The following is a 16,986-nucleotide window of genomic DNA, read 5'->3' as shown; positions in this document are numbered from 1 at the left end:
TGCTACATGTCAAACATCTAAGCTCTAGGGCTTCTGGTTTTTGAGAAGAAGATTTTTTAAGATTTTCCTATGTAAAATCAAGTGACCCCTGGGGCGGGGTCAATTTTGACCCCCGGGGTCATGATTTGAACAAACTTGGTAGAGGTCCACTAGGCAATGCTTCACACTAAATATCTAAGCTCCAGGCTTCTGGTTTTTGAGAAGATTTTTAAAGTTTTTCCTTTTGGTTGCCATGGCAACCAGAGTTCTGCATGGAATTCAATTCTTTGAATAATTTTGAAAGGGGGCCACCCAAGGATCATTCCTGTGAAGTTTGGTGTAATTCTGCCCAGTGGTTTTCAAGAAAAAGATTTTTTTTAGAAATTGTTGACGCACGACGCACGACGGACGACGGACATCAAGCGGTCACAATAGCTCACCTTGTCACTTCGTGACAGGTGAGCTAAAAAGCAGAAAATTATGAAAATGTTGAAAAATCGATGACAGTTTCAGCAACAGTGGGTGTGTTCAAAACAATTTTTCACAAAAACAAGCCTGATGACCCATTGTTTTTATTTGTTAATTGTTTTCGGCACAAATTTTCCTATCATATAATTATGTGAATTTGAAAAAATTCTATGAAAGGAAAAAAACTATAGGAATTCTCTTTAATCTGATTAAACTCATAAAGAGTTACCTGTTCAAAGATGTTGGACGTTTTGGAAAGGTCGTCGTGAATTTTCGTTTGAAATGCCTTATGGTTCATAATAACACTGATGATTCCATTGAAATCTGTCTCTGCTTTGTTCGTCGCATCCTTGTATCCGTCAGGTGGCATGAAACATTTGGCAACTTCCCATGGGTTACTGCACCACTTGGTAGCATCAGTGTTTTTATAGGATGGACCAAAGTATCGATGGGCATGCTGGATCTTGCTTTTGAAATTATGACATATATTGTTAGGGCAGCCAAGCGGGAGATATTGCGTTGCTGAATTTCTATGGAAGTTACATATCCCACGGCTTGCATTACATTTCCTATCCAAGGGACAAACAACAACATTTTCTGTGCAACAACTAGAACACGTGGTACCAGCAACAAGTCCATTATTGTTGCAAATGTCGCTCAAACATCTCTGCTGGAACTGTTTTATTTCATCATGAACAAAAGGCTCAATACCTTCTTTGGTAAATAACACACCTAATCCAGCTTTAATCCAATTCTTGAATTTGGCTCCTGATAGTTTAGGATCATACAACGGAGTACCCATGTTTTGTTTAGGAAATCATTGAACAACAGAATCCAAAGTGTTACGTCCACGTTCGGTCAATTTACTTCATTTATTCCTGTTTTTTAACATCTTTAAACCTGGACATTTAACTCCAATGTAAGTTCAAATTGCATGAGGGGTCATCTTTATCTGTTGTTACCTTTAGGTACGACAGCCGGAAATCCATTTCACTTTTTAAATGCAATCTTGCTTAGTGTTCAGCAGCCTGAAAATAAAAAGTTCTGATTGGTCTGTATTCAAATAGCAGGAGTTTTGAAAATATTGTGAGGAAATGTTTACACATCATGTAGTAGAAATATTTTGGTGATGCAAACTTTTGTGTTAAACAGATTATATTCTGATTACTTTTTCTGGATATAAACTTTGTTGATTAAGGATAATGCACTTCCAAGAACCAGAGAAGTGCAGCATGTGATCTTGATCTTGAAAAGGTAATGTTAAACAATGATAATTATATAAAATGCTTTGTACAGAAGCAATTGTTGAAATTTACATACATGATTTTAGTTATTGTTACTGAATGATCACTGCATTTGATTAATTTTTAATAGTTATTTAAACTGCAAATGGTTTTGTGATTTCACATCTCATCTGTTTTTCAGATATTAAACAAAGTTCTTTTCTTTGAACCTCAGAAATTCATTTCTTTCTATTTGTTACGTATTTGCAAATACTTTGCATATTATTTGCATGTAAGTTGCAAATACTTTGCGATGTATTTGCCAAAGTTTCAGCTGTGAATTATGAATTGTTTGCAAAGTATTTGCATTCTGTGTGTGTAGTGTATATTTGCAAAAGCTTTGCAGAGTAGTTGCAAGTTTCATGCCATTTCTACTCGTCTGTGGAATATATTCAGCAACCATGTGCTGCAATTGTTCTGCAAAGGTTATGGCAAATATTTGGCAAAGATAAAAAGTATATTCTGCAAAGGCCCTGTTTTTGCATGGGTGTGCCCGAAAAAAAAAACGTGATGCGTCTAGCTCAAACAGTATTTGATATAAATTGATGAAATCTTACATAAGTCTTTAACATGATATGAACTTGTTCATCTCCTATTTACACCCAAACAAAACGAAGTTTTGGGGTGGTATATAGGAGTGAGCTAGGCGGTCGGTCCATCTGTTGTTTTTCATGGTTACTGGATGATAACTCATGAAAGGCTTGACCGATTGAAGTAATTTTTGGTACACAGATGTAACATCAGAAAATACAGGTCAGGTTCAACTTTGGGGTCAAAGGTCAAGTTCACAGTGATGCTGAACAGTTAAACGGTTTCCGGATGATAACTTGAGAATGCTTAGGCCTAGGATCATAAATTTTGGTACACAGGTGTAACATAAAACAATACAAGTCAAGTTAGACTTTGAGGTCAGTAGGTCAAAGGTCGTCACAGGGATTCGGAACATTTAAACGGTTTCCGCATGATAACATGAGAGTGCTTGGGCCTAGGATCATAAATTTTGGTATACAGGTGTAACATCATAAAATACAGGTCAAGTTCGATTCTTACATCAGTAGGTTAAAGGTCAAGGTCACAGTGACGGTGAACAGTTAAACGGTTTCCGGATGATAACTTGAGAATGCTTAGGCCTAGGATCATAAATTTTGGTACACAGGTGTAACATAAACAAGAGGGCCATGAAGGCCCTGTATCACTCACCTGACCTAAAGATCATCAAGATAGTTTCATTAAGATATGGTCATAAATGTGGCCTCTAAAGTGTTAACTAACTTTTCCTTTAATCTGACCCGGTGACCTACTTTTTGACCCTATATGACCCAGATTCGAACTTGACCTAAAGATCATCAAGATTAACATTCTGACTAAATTTCATGAAGATACAGTCATAAATGTGTTAACAAGCTTTTCCTTTGATTTGACCCGGTGACCTAGTTTTTGACCCTACATGACCCAGATTTGAACTTGACCTATAGATCATCAAGATTAGCATTCTGACCAAGTTTCATTAACATACGGTCATAAATGTGGCCTCTAGAGTATTAACTAGCTTTTCCTTTGATTTGACCTGGTGACCTAGTTTTTGACCCTACATGACTCAGATTCAAACTGGATATTGAGATCATCATGATTAACATTCCGACCAAGTTTAATGAAGATATAGTCATAAATGTGGCCTCTATAGTGTTAACAAGGTTTTCCTTTGATTTGACCTAGTGACCTAGCTTTTGACCGCAGATGACCCAAAATCAGACTCGTCCAAGATTTTCTTGAGGGTAACATTCTGACCAAGTTTCATTAAGATTGGGTCAAAATTGTGACCTCTAGAGTGTTAAGCTTTTCCTTTGATTTGACCTGGTGACTTAGTTTTTAAACCCAGATGACCCAATATCGAACCTGTCCAAGATTTTATTGAGGGTAACATTCTGACCAAGTTTCATTAAGATTGGGCCAAAATTATGACCTCTAGAGTCTTAACAAGCTTTTCCTTTGATTTGACCTGGTGACCCGCCAGTGACCTAGTTTTTGACCCCAGATGACCCAATATCAAACTCGTCCAAGATTTTATTGAGGGTAACATTCTGACCAAGTTTCATTAAGATTGGGTCAAAATTGTGACCTCTAGAGTGTTAACAAGCTTTTCCTTTGATTTGACCTGGTGACCTAGTTTTTGACCCAAGATGACCAAATATCGAATTTATCCAAGATTTCATTGAGGGTAACATTCTGACCAAGTTTCATTAAGATTGGGCCAAAATTATGACCTCTAGAGTCTTAACAAGCTTTTCCTTTGATTTGACCTGGTGACCCGCGAGTAACCTAGTTTTTGACCCCAGATGACCCAATATCAAACTCGTCCAAGATTTTATTGAGGGCAACATTCTGACCAAGTTTCATTAAGATTGGGTCAAAATTGTGACCTCTAGAGTGTTAACAAGCTTTTCCTTTGATTTGACCTGGTGACCTAGTTTTTGACCCAAGATGACCAAATATCAAATTTGTCCAAGATTTCATTGAGGGTAACATTCTGACCAAGTTTCATTAAGATTGGGCCAAAATTGTGACCTCTAGAGTGTTAACAAGCTTTTCCTTTGATTTGACCTGGTGACCTAGTTTTTGATCCCAGATGACCTAATATCGAACTCGTCCAAGATTTTATTGAGGGTAACATTCTGACCAAGATTCATTAAGATTAGGCCAAAATTGTGACCTCTAGAGTTTTAACAGTCTAATTGTTGACACCGGACGGACGACTGACGCCACACGACAATGGACACCGAACACAGGGCGATCACAAAAGCTCACCTTGAGCACACTGTGCTCAGGTGAGCTAAAAAAAACAGGTCAAGTTAGACTTTGAGGTCAGTAGGTCAAAGGTCAAGGTCACAGTGATTCGGAACAGTTAAACGGTTTCCGGATGATAACTTGAGAACGCTTGGGCCTAGGATCATAAATTTTGGTACACAGGTGTAAGTTACATCATAAAATACATGTCAAGTTCGACTCTTACGTCAGTAGGTCGAAGGTCAAGGTCACATTGACTCAGAACAGTTAAACAGTTTCCGGATGATAACTTGAGAACGCTTAGGACTAGGATCATAAATTTTTGCACACATGTGCAACATGATAAAATACGGGTCAAGTTTGACTTTGAGGTTAATAGGTCAAAGGTCAAGGTCACAATAACATGAAACAGTCAAACAGTTTTCAGATGATAACTTGAGAACGCTTGGGCCTAGGATCATGAAAATTGATAGGGAGGTTGGTTGTGACCAGCAGATGACCCCTTATGATATTAAGGTCAGTAGGTCACATGTCAAGGTTACATGGACCCAGAACATTTAAACGGTTTTCGGACAACAACTTCAGAAGGCTTGGGATTACGTAGGATCACGAAACTAAATAGGGAGGTTGGTCATGACCAGCAGATGACTCGTATTGATTTTGAGTTCCAAAGGTCAAAGGTTGGAGTGACCCGGAACATTTACACCTTTTATGGACAATAACTTGAGAAAGCTAGGGCCAAGGCTCATGAAACTTCATAGAGAGGTTGATCATGACCAGCAGATGACCTCTATTGATTTTGAGGTCAAAGGTCAGGCAAGTTCGGCTTTGACATTGGCTTTGTTCTGTGACAAGGCCATATTATGGGGTTGTAATTCGTCACTCCTGTGACAACTCTAGTTTTCGTCTGTCTCTGCCCCCTATTTCTAGAGTTGTGGCCTCTGAAATAGTCAAAAATGCACATTTTCATCTTGTGGCACACCAAGCTCAAAAAGTATTTGATATAGAAACTTGCAGGAGTCTTTATGATATGACCTTGTGCACATCCTATTTTCCAGCTGGCACCACGCCCCCCTCCCAGTTCCCAGAGTTATGGCCCCTGAAATAGTGAAAAATGCACATTTTCATCTTGTAATGATGCACCCTCCTCAAAAAGAATTTCATATAAACTTTGAAACCTTGCATGAGTCTTTAACATGATATGAACTTGGGCACCTCCTATTTTTTGTGGCTCAACCACCTATTCCCAGAGTTATGGCCCCTAAAATAGTGACAAAATGCATATTTTCACCTTGTGACTCACCTAGAGTCTTTATCATAATGTAAACTTGCACATCTCCTATTTTACACATGACATCAACATCCAATTAAAAGCAACATTGCAAGATATATCATGTATATATTTACCTAACGCAAAGATTTAAGTCACTTGATAAGGCGTAAAAAAAAATTTGTTTGTTTCCGGTATCCTGACCTACCCTAAGTTTTTGGCCCGACTCTAAAATGTTTTTATGGCCTCGGAGAATAATTTTTTCAACTTTTTGACAAAAAGTTGCAAAACTGCACTTTTCATGCTTTAAAGGGAATTTCTATAGTTTTTAATGCGCATCTTTCTGCGCAGCCGACACTTTCTATGGAAAACTAAACTGAAGTCAACATTTGTTGAAACATGTTACAGACAATCTTAAATATGAGGAATCTTGAATGAAATAACATTTTTGATAAGTTATATCAGTCATCAAATGTTGATACTGGTTTATGTTGTATTGACAAGTATCATGCCTGACAGGTATCTTGCTATTTTTGTGGTTGTGTTTTCACATCGCATTTTAGTATAAAGACAGTGTTGTTCATATAATGTAAGATACTTGACTTAGTACTGATAACACAATATCACCTTTCAGATTATTTAGTATGCAATTATAGAAAGAATTAAGAATTTTTAAAACTTTTTTTTAACTTTTAGCAGACATACATGTAATCAATTTGGGCAGGTTCGCGCCATTTCCGTCCGAACAGGTGTTTGTATTCTAGCGGTCTTAACATAAAATTTAGCCTGGTGACCCATACATTTTTAGCCATTTTTATGCTCACAATACAGTTATCTATACACAAGAAAAAAAGGAAAAAATTCTATGAAAGAGTTTTTTCAAAATTTAAAAAAATATCCTTCACTATGGGTATTTTTCATTGAAAAAAGTTCACAAAAGTAAATATGAAACAATATTTTTTTTTCATTTGTACCCATCATTGTAAGGATAGAGTATTACAAATATGATTATGATATCAAGTAAGTATATTATAAAATCTGTAATAAGAAAAAAACCGTATTGTGCTGCCTGGATGTATATTTTGGTTGGTATTTATAAAAAAGCAGAAAATTATGAAAATGTTCAAAAATCGCTGGCAGTTTCAGCAAGAGTGGGTGTGTTCAAAGCAATATTTCACAAAAACAAGCCTGGTGACCTATTATTTTTATTTGTTCATTGTTATCAGCACACATTTTCCTATCATATATATGAATTTTAAAAAATTCTATGAAAGGAAAAAAATTATCGGAATTCTCTTTAAACATGGTCAGTGATATTAGAAATCAACTTACTGATGCTCTAAAGGCATACCCCCCCCCCCCCCACCTCCCTCTCCCCCTATTGGTATTCATTTTTTGACACAAAAATAATTTCCGAAAAGTCTCCCTTAATAAAAAAAAAATCCAAAAAAAAAAAAATTTTACGACATACCTACCCTAATTTTTTTAGCATGTTACCTGAACATTGATGTACCATTGAAATACCATATATTTTCCATTAGAATTCATCCATTGAAAACCATTAAATATCATTGAAATATCATATTTTTAAAGAGAGGTCATTTGCATATTTCGGCCCATTTCAATGGTAATTTAATGGTTTTTTGATGGTGTTTCAATGGTGTTTCAATGATTGCACTATAACGTATTTGCGAATAAAAATGGTATTTCAATGGTTACATTCCCAAAGAATAAATGGTAATTCAATGATGTTTCAATGCCATTGCATTTCGCTAAGGGTTAAAGCAAAACAAGAAACGCGGCAATGCCACGAAACCAGGTTTTCAAACCTTTTCATAAGAATATAAAAGTATACTGAATCACAGTGCACCACTTTAAAGCACAACTCTAACCCTAACCCTAAACCCTAACCCTAACCCTATTTTTAGTAACAATGACCTTGACCTTCATCCCAGAAACCCCAAAATCAATCCCAAGCTACAACTTTATATAAGTTTTCTATACACCAAGTTTCATCATGATAGCTCATTCCTAAGTTAAGTTATTGACCGGAAACCCTTTTTCTATTTTAAGTAACAGTGACCTTGACCTTGACCCCAGAAACCCAAAAATCAATACCAGCCTTTGTCTTGATATAAGCTACATACATACCAAGTTTTATTCAAATATCTTTACCGAAACAAAAGTTATTGACCGGAAACACCAGTTTGACGCCGCCGCCCATCCACCCGCCCGCCCGACCAACGACATACCCCAATCTAATAACTCAGGTTTTCGTTGAAAACCTGGTTAAAAAGGGTAGGTCACCGAACTCCTTTACATTATATCGGCCATTTTCTACAAACACTGTCAAGACAAAAGACTGTAACTTACAGTCAGGCAGAAATGCAGGAGCCAAGCTATGCATATTTTGAGTACAGTCAGGCAATAGATTTTAGTCCGGAATATATAGAATTATCGGTATTAAATTTAAGTTGCTAAAAACTACACATATAAGCTACCAAATTTTGATATTTGTATTGCAATAAAATATAGAACAACCATTGCAGTGATCAATGGTTCTACCTAAGTGTGTCAACATGTACCTGGAGGGGCCCCTGGAGCTTTTGGGACCGAACCAAAGTGCTTCTGATGGCACTTAAAACCAAATGAAACAAAAAATTGCTTTTGATAATGATCATTATAATCAAACAACACCATTATAATTATATTATAATTTACAATATTAAATAAAAAAAAAATTTTTCATAATAGTCTGACTACTGTTAAGGTGAAACTGAGGCTGACTACTGTGAAGATGAAACTGAGGCTGACTACTCTGGGCCTGGCAGTAATTTAGAGTTAGGTAGCTTGCCGCAAACCGAAGCTCTTCTTGGACCCTCACAGCTGACACTAAACAACCTACCAATTGTAACACAGAGGTTGTATTCACAGTCTGATCATCAAAATGAAGAGCTTACTTTTTCTGTAAGTGATACCTGAGGCTCAAGGTCATGTGACATTGAAATACAGTGAACAAATGCTTGTTTTATGTAATACCATATATTTTGAAATAAAATTTGTAATGCACACATTGATTGTGTACTGTCAAATGTAGTATTTATTATATGAATGCTATAAGATATTGTCATATTCCATTTTTAGCTCATCTGATTTTTTGAAAAAAAAAATGATGAGTTATTGTCATCACTTGATCGGTGTCGGCATCGCCTGGTTAAGTTTTATGTTTAGGTTAGCTTTTCTCCTAAACTATCAAAGCTATTGCTTTGAAACTTGCAAACTTGCAACACTTGTTCACCATCATAAGCTGACCCTGTACAGCAAGAAACATAACTCCATCCTGCTTTTTGCAAGATTTATGGCCCCTTTTGGACTTATGACTTAGAAAATATCAGATTTCTTGGTTAAGTTTTATGTTTAGGTCAACTTTTCTCCTAAACTATCAAAGCTATTGCTTTGAAACTTGCAACACTTGTTCACCATCATAAGCTGACCCTGTTCAGCAAGAAACATAACTCCATCCTGCTTTTTGCAAGAATTATTGCCCCTTTTGGACTTAAAAAATCAGTTTTCTTGGTTAAGTTTTATGTTTAGGTCAACTTTTTCTCTTAAACTATCAAAGCTATTGCTTTGAAACTTGCAACACTTGTTCACTATCATAAGCTGACCCTGTACATCAAGAAACGTAACTCCATCCTGCTTTTTGCAATAATTATTGCCCCTTTTGGACTTAAAAAATCAGTTTTCTTGGTTGAGTATTATGTTTAAGTCAGCTTTTCTCATAAACTATCAAAGCTATTGCTTTAAAACTGGCAACAGTTTTTCACCATCAGAAGTGGATGCTGTACATCAAGAAACATAACTCTATCCTGCTTTTTTCAAGAGACATTGCCCCTTTTTAGACTTAGAAAATCATGGGTAAGACAATATTTCTATTAAACAAAAAAAATCAGATGAGCGTCTGCTCTTGTTTTATCTGGAATAGCAATTATTAGATATCTTTAAAGTTGAACTTAACACTCAAATAACAGTACATTTTTAAAGCTTCTTGTAATTTATTATATAAATTATTAGAAAACTGGCCTGTTAAATAATGTTTTTAGAGCTATTACAAGGTGTTAAAATGTGTTTCAGACTGATGATGAACAAGGGGCAGGACATGAAGTGGTTGCACACTTGGTTCAAGCGAGCGAAATGGTTGCAAACTTACAAAATGGCGGATATTTTCTGAAATCATCACGTGTTCGCTTGTTTTTTATCAGGTAAGTGGGTTTCTATGGTACTTTGAACTCTATGGATATGTGCATGCATCAGTTCTATGTCTACGTCAACCTCGGTTTTGCGTTTCAGGGGTGTAGATTTCGAATTCTCGAAGTTATAAAATGGTCATGTTCATGTTTTGATATTTGAATTGCGTCGTTTCTTGCCGTTTTTTCCATTCTAATGATCAAACTAGCCTGTTTTTGGGCCCTTAAACGAGACAAAACAACTAATTGTGAAGAATTCTATAAACGTTTGGCTCTGCATGTTTTTGGGATAGTGCTATACCCAAATAAATTTTGTTCAAGCTCTTTTTTGTTGCAAACTTGTACTTCAAGCAATTTCTGTTGCAAACTATTTTTGAAAAAATAGTGTCCAACTATCAGAGAATGTTTATTGTGCAACTGGTTGAAGAGGCAAATCATTAATTTCCTCAAAGTTGCTGCAGATAGCGCGAAATTTCATAATTCTATTTCTAATCACGTATAACGACGTTTGGGCACAAAACAACATTGCATTAAAACATAATTTTTTCGGACTTCAAAAATTATGCATCATAAAAATCTGGAAAAGGGAAGTAATTCTAACAAAACTGAAGGCAACAAAGTTATTTCAACCTTAGTATGCGTCATATGTTATGTTTAATAAATGGACCAAGTTTGAAAGAAATATCTTCGGTATTTTTCAGGAAACATTAGTTTTTATGTCTAAAGCCTAATCGGGCAATGTTACCAGCCTGATGAACATGACCATTTTATAACTTCAATAACTTTGAGAATTCAAAAATCTACACCCCTGAAACGCAAAACCGAGTGTGACGTAGACATAGAACTGATGCATGCACAGATCCATAGAGTTCAAAGTACCATAGAAACCCACTTACCTGATAAAAAAACAAGCGAACACGCGATGATTTCAGAATATCCGCCATTTTGTAAGTTTGCAACCATTTCGCTCGTTTGAACCAAGTGTGCAACCACTTCACGTCCTGCCCCTTGATGAAGAGTTACCTCATTTAGACTCGCTTGATGAAGTGAATGTATACAGGGAAGCACAGACAGTAATTACCTCAGGTAACAATACCTTTGCCTGCAGATGTTGCTCTGTATTTTTGCTTTCAGGAATTTATGCATGTCATTTACCATTGCATTCAGTGAGTTTCAGATGTTTTGCTGTTCCGAGACTACATTACAAACAATATTTATAACTTCTTATAGTCACATATATATATCTTGCCACCTATAATAAATTCTGATATTCTGTGCTGCATCATGACAAAAGTTGTTTTTTTTGACAGTTTACATGAATATATCTTAAAATATATCTTTTTAGTATTTATAGCACAAAAAGTCTGAAGAATCAGACTGAATTTATTTCTTCAGTAATATTTATAAATCTACATGTTTTAGCTATATACAGTTTACATGAATATATCTTAATTAAAATATATCCTTTTAGTATTTATAGCACAAATAGTTTGAAGAATCAGACTGAATTTATTTCTTCAGTAATTTTTACATTACTGAGGCATGTTTTCACTTGGCGTGGCTCAATTTTTAACATGTATAAATCAACATGTTTTAGCTATTTGTACTAAATTAATATATTATTTTCTTTATAAAGTGAAAGCTGTTATCTATATTTTATCATTCTTTCTCATTCCAGGTTGTTGTTTCGTGGGCATTTTATTGTGGACTGTATGAAAAACATGTACGTTTAACACCTATTTGTAAGTCAGCTCTTAAGTTTTTAATGTATATTAAGCTTAGAATTGGTAGAAATACAGTTATGAAGTATATAAATGTTTATTTATGGTAATATTAGCTATATTTCAAATATAATAATATGAGGTTCCTTTTTGCTTTAATTATGAAAATAAGGCCATTTTTGCTCTTCAAATTACCGTTGCTTAAACATGCATAACTGTTTTGTTTTTCATTTTTTCACAAAAAAGGTTTTCAGTTAAGCCTAAAAACAAAAAATCTTTGTTTCCAGTAATATGCTAAAACAAGAAATATCTTTAAAAATGATGGTCGGCGAATTGTAATAAGGAAAGAAGTTTATGAATTTTTCATCTAACATTCATCTTTCATCTAACATTTTTCAAATTGCAAAACTAAACACCGCACTTTAACAATTTAAATGGTTCTCTTTTAATTTTTCGCAAAGGTTTCGTAGGGCTGCAATTTTGTTTCGTTTATCCTTAGACAAATAATTACAGCAGTAGTTTGATGAAGATTCATGAAGCGGTTCATGAGAAGAGGTCATTAAACGTGTTTATATTTTAGCTAAATTGGTCCCTATCCCCATTTGTAACAAAATAGCAGGAGACCTTACGATATTGTTACACATCGAGTTTGATAAAAATCCATTACATTTTAGTGGTTAATGCGAAGAAAGGCATATCTACTTTTAGCTATAGTGGTCCCTAATAGGGCCCAAGTTCCTATATAAATAAATTTGGAAGAGGACCTTATAATGATGCTCCAGATCAAGTATGACAAAGATCCACCAAGCTGTTCATGAGACGCTGTATAAAGGCATTTCTAGTTTTAGCTCTAGCAGCCCCTAAAAGGGGTTCAATGTCCCAGCTGAACAGAGTTGGCTGCGGGCCTAATAAAGATGCTACAAATCAAGTTTGATTAGAATACATGAGAAAAAATCAATTAAAGGATTTTTTAATTTATTATTTTTATTTATTTCTAAAATAGGTCAACTGATCCCGCTTTAACAAATGCAAATTCGCTATTCATGAACCATTGGACAATGACGTCAAACCAATAAAAAAGTGAAAGTCAAGCAAAACATACAATTGTAATTATTTCAATATTTCTGTTTCATAAGCAAAGTTTGACCGTAGTCATATCACATAGATAAACTGTATGCAGCGTACCTTCATTTCAGTGTAATGAGATTCAGTCATTTTATAGCATATATATAATAAAACAGATTTCAAGTTTTCAACTGAGTTCAATATTTGCATACCATACTAAAGAAAAATATTCATATATAATAAATCAGTTAAATAATTTATAACAAATATATCAAAGCAAACAAGTACTCATTTTAATATGCAGTCTGAATAAGTCACAAAAGCAAGAAACTTTTTTATATACAGACGACAATTGTAACAAGGAAAATCTTTTAAAAAGCACTTCTCTACATAAAAGACTTATATCACACCCTTATTCATGTGATACGCAGACCGTATTCAGCTCTATCTTCGATTTGATATATGTTGGTATTTGAACAGGTTTTTATCATATTTATTAAACTTACTTATCATTTTGAAATATATCAATATTCTTGCTAAATATACTGAGCCAAAGTTAGCTTTAAAACTGTGAACAGCGTCGTTAAGGATAAACGCTTTGTCTACATTTCACTCAGCGTAGCACAATCAACAGAGAGAAAGAAATTGACACTCTCGTCCAATCAGGCAGAGTGTTGCATAAATCTTCCATTTTGATAAATTATCTATAATGCGTTATCAAGTAGTTTGATTTGCAAACTGAAGTCACGTGGCATAGGTAACGAAAACGAATTTAGACGGCTTCGCCGAAAAAATTAGGGTATAGGTAGGTCGGAAAAATTTTTTTTTTTTTTTTTTTTAAATTTATTAAGTGAGACTTTTAGGAAATTATTTTTGTGTCAAAAAATGAATACAAATAAGGGGGTTATGCCTTTAGAGCAGCAGTAAGTTGTTTTTTAACATCACTGGCCATGTTTAAAGCATAAAAAAATGCATTTTTGCAACTTTTTGTCAAAATATTCTCGGGCCAAAAATTTAGGGTAGGTCTGGATACCGGAAACAAACAATTTTTTTTTATGCCTTATTTGGTCAGGAGTGATAGAAGTATTAAATAATTTTAATACGTATAGGTTATAGATCATTTATTGAACTTCTAATGCAATTAAGTTTGCCGAAACGGAGCGTAGCGTAGTGAAGGCAAAACTTAATGCATTTACTGAACCTTTAGCAAAACAGCGGTTGATCCAGGGCTGGAAGATTTTAATTTAGTTTATATCATAAATACATGGTAAACGACTAAGTCTTATCGAGTAGTTTGTGTAACACAATTCTATATTCTTATTCAATGGAAATATAATATGCAGGTTTAACTGGTAATGATCTAACAGTACAATTCAAGCAACTACGTGTATAAATAAAACAAGGCAACGTAGAATCTAAGTGCACCCTGATTTATCTTTACACCAGTAGAGGTAGTGAAAGGTGCAGAAAGGTCAAACTTGAACTATGAAAATAGAGCTTGTATTAAAATGAAACTAAAAACATAATTTGATATTTGAGCCACGCCAGACGTTTGGTCAGGATCCATGCTGTTCGCTTTCAAAGCCTATTGTAATTAGAGAAGCTGTTAGCGAACAGCATGGATCCTGACCAGACTGTGCGGATGTGCAGGCTGGTCTGGATCCATGCTGGTCGCAAACCCACTATGTTGGTTTTCTCATGGCACGGCTCATTTATCTATTTGATCTATTACATAGACACATTATTTCTTGTACGCACTCCCTGCTTTGGTAATTGCTCCGCCTCCTAGAATGTGGGAAATCCATAGTAGGCGGAACAATGAATACTCATTAATTTTGAACTACTTCATGATTAAGTGGATCAGATTCTTCAGTTATGAAACAAAATGAAAATAAGTTGGTTACTTTTTTGAAAATCCCTCGCTTGTCATTGGATAAAAACGATGTTTGAACTATAAATATATAAAATGCTGTTAGTTTGCATTTGAAAAAAATCATGTTGCATTGCTAAATCTACTGTAACTTGGAACAGGACCAGCAGTAGAAGATTCGGTGTGTGTGTCACACTTGTGACTGTGACAGTACTGCGTCTGCTGATAACTGACTGTGACCAAAGAGCTATAAAAATAATTTTATATATACTTCTTTGCTGTGACAAAACACTGTCTTCTACTTCTATGTCACTAGTATCATCAAACAACTAAAAAAGAATAGAAACAAACAGTGACTGGAACAGTGGTAATGCCACTGCTAGTGGTATGACTCAGATCATATCAGTTGGTAGATAGGCATCATGTTACAGCAAATGGACAAAAAAGAATAGAAACAATTAAACCATTACTGGAACAGTGGTAATGCCACTGCTAGAGGTATGACTCAGATCATATCAGTTGGTAGATAGGCATCATGTTGCAGCAAATTGACTTATTCAAACTTTTTATTGGCTCAGTAATCAATGAAATGCCAAATAAAAACGGTGTACTATCTTAACTAAGTCAGAAAACAACAACAACAAATTCACACAAAAAAACTGCAAACTTACTGGCTGACTGCTTGGAAAGTCCAATATTTAACTTTGATGAATATATACTATATTCCTAAATTTACTCGAGGAAAAGGCTCAAACTGAAGGAGATGCGATCATTTGAAGCACAGCATTTCGAACTTTAAAAAACTATAATTTTCTACCTTTGTACGGTAAATTACTCTATAAAACATACCAGATATAATTAGAATATATATCTGACATGAGATAGAAGCGTAAATTACCGTTTTCTCGTAAACTTTTGTTTTGCAAAGAAAAAGGGGAACAATTCAATTTTTGATGGGACAAAATTATGCTCCAGGCTCTCAAGAGTCTTCCCTCTTTGATAAAAAACAGACTGGTTCATTTTGTTCATTCTTTCATGCTGTGAATAAAACAGTCACCCATTCCAAAGTTGGGTTTTTTTGCGTTACTAAAAATAACTTCCGACGCGCCACCTAGCGGCGGTAGCATTGCTATAGTAACCATAAAACTGCGTTTTAGAAAAGAAATTGAAAAAGTGTAGAGGCTACCATGGTTCTCATTGTTTCATCGTTTTTACAGACATTATGTAAATAGAATCTGTCCAGTATGGACAATCAATAAATTTAACGATTTTTCGGTCTATGAATTTACACACTGGGCTTATGAAATAATATTATGTTAGAATTACAATTTAAATCAAAATCGCATGTTAAAAAAAGTATTTTACTTATAACATGCACGGATAAAACTAAAGCAGAATGGATTTTGTTTGTTTGTTTTCCAAGGGTTTAACGCCATTTTTCAACAGTATTTAAGTCATGTAACGGCGGTAGCCAGTGTTCCTGGATTCTGTAACAGTACAAACCTGTTCTCCGCAAGTAACTGCTGACTACCCCACATGAATTATCAGAGGTGGAGGACGAATGATTTCAAACACATTTTTTTTTATGAAATCATCACGGAGAACATACGCCCCGCCTGGGGATCGAATTCGCGACCCTGCGATCCGTATACCAACGCTCTCCCTATTGAGCTAAGCGGACAGGCAGCAGAATGGATGACTTAATTTTTGCCACATTTTCCGAAAATTCAAAAATGTCAATATAAATTATCAATATTGACAGGAAATCACAGATAACCTTCATTTAGGCTATGCATGCAGTCTTAAAATCTTTAATGGAATTTTAACAGATTTCTTGTACCCACTCTGTAAATTTAATTTTATGGATTGTCCGTAGGCCTATATTATTTGCAGAATGTCTGTAAAATGACCTGTTCGGTATACTATGCTTTTTGGTCTTGTGTAGAAATAATATCTAATGTGCCACTTACCTTGTTTTACAGTTGTAAATCCGATATTATATGAATTCTTCTAGCTTATCTTAAACACATGGTATCTTAAGTATAATGGAAATGTTATGCACATAATTCAAATCTCCGTTGGCTTTACATATAATCTAAATTAAGTAACAGCTTTGAAAAACCATTTCTATTTTTGGTTTTTACGAATGGGAAACGATGGTAAAACCCGTGATATCGGTAACGCTATATTTATACTACACTAAAGACATATGAACCGCGCCATGAGAAAACCAACATAGTGGCTTTGCGACCAGCATGGATCCAGACCAGCCTGCGCGTCCGCGCAGTCTGGTCAGGAT

The 16,986-nt window shown here is 35.0% G+C and overlaps 1 protein-coding gene across 1 annotated transcript in view; it reads right to left on the bottom strand.

Annotated features, from left to right (window-relative positions):
* The window catches only part of LOC128553229 (uncharacterized protein CXorf38 homolog), a gene marked incomplete at its 3' end in the record, with an annotated part of 34,539 nt that extends 17,763 nt beyond the window's left edge, over positions 1–16,776 (bottom strand). The window contains exons 1-2 of the mRNA XM_053534354.1: positions 16,658–16,776; positions 677–1,475 (exon numbers count right to left, since the gene is read on the bottom strand). Coding sequence (XP_053390329.1) covers positions 677–1,249 — 573 coding nt within the window. The remainder of the gene's footprint in view (positions 1–676; positions 1,476–16,657) is intronic.
* Between the last annotated feature and the right edge of the window lie 210 nt (positions 16,777–16,986).

The sequence above is a fragment of the Mercenaria mercenaria genome, unplaced genomic scaffold, assembly GCF_021730395.1.
Source record: "Mercenaria mercenaria strain notata unplaced genomic scaffold, MADL_Memer_1 contig_3610, whole genome shotgun sequence".
In the NCBI taxonomy this organism is placed as follows: domain Eukaryota; kingdom Metazoa; phylum Mollusca; class Bivalvia; order Venerida; family Veneridae; genus Mercenaria; species Mercenaria mercenaria.
The sequence above is the reverse complement of the archived record's forward strand: the minus strand, read 5'-3'. Positions and strand labels throughout refer to the sequence as shown.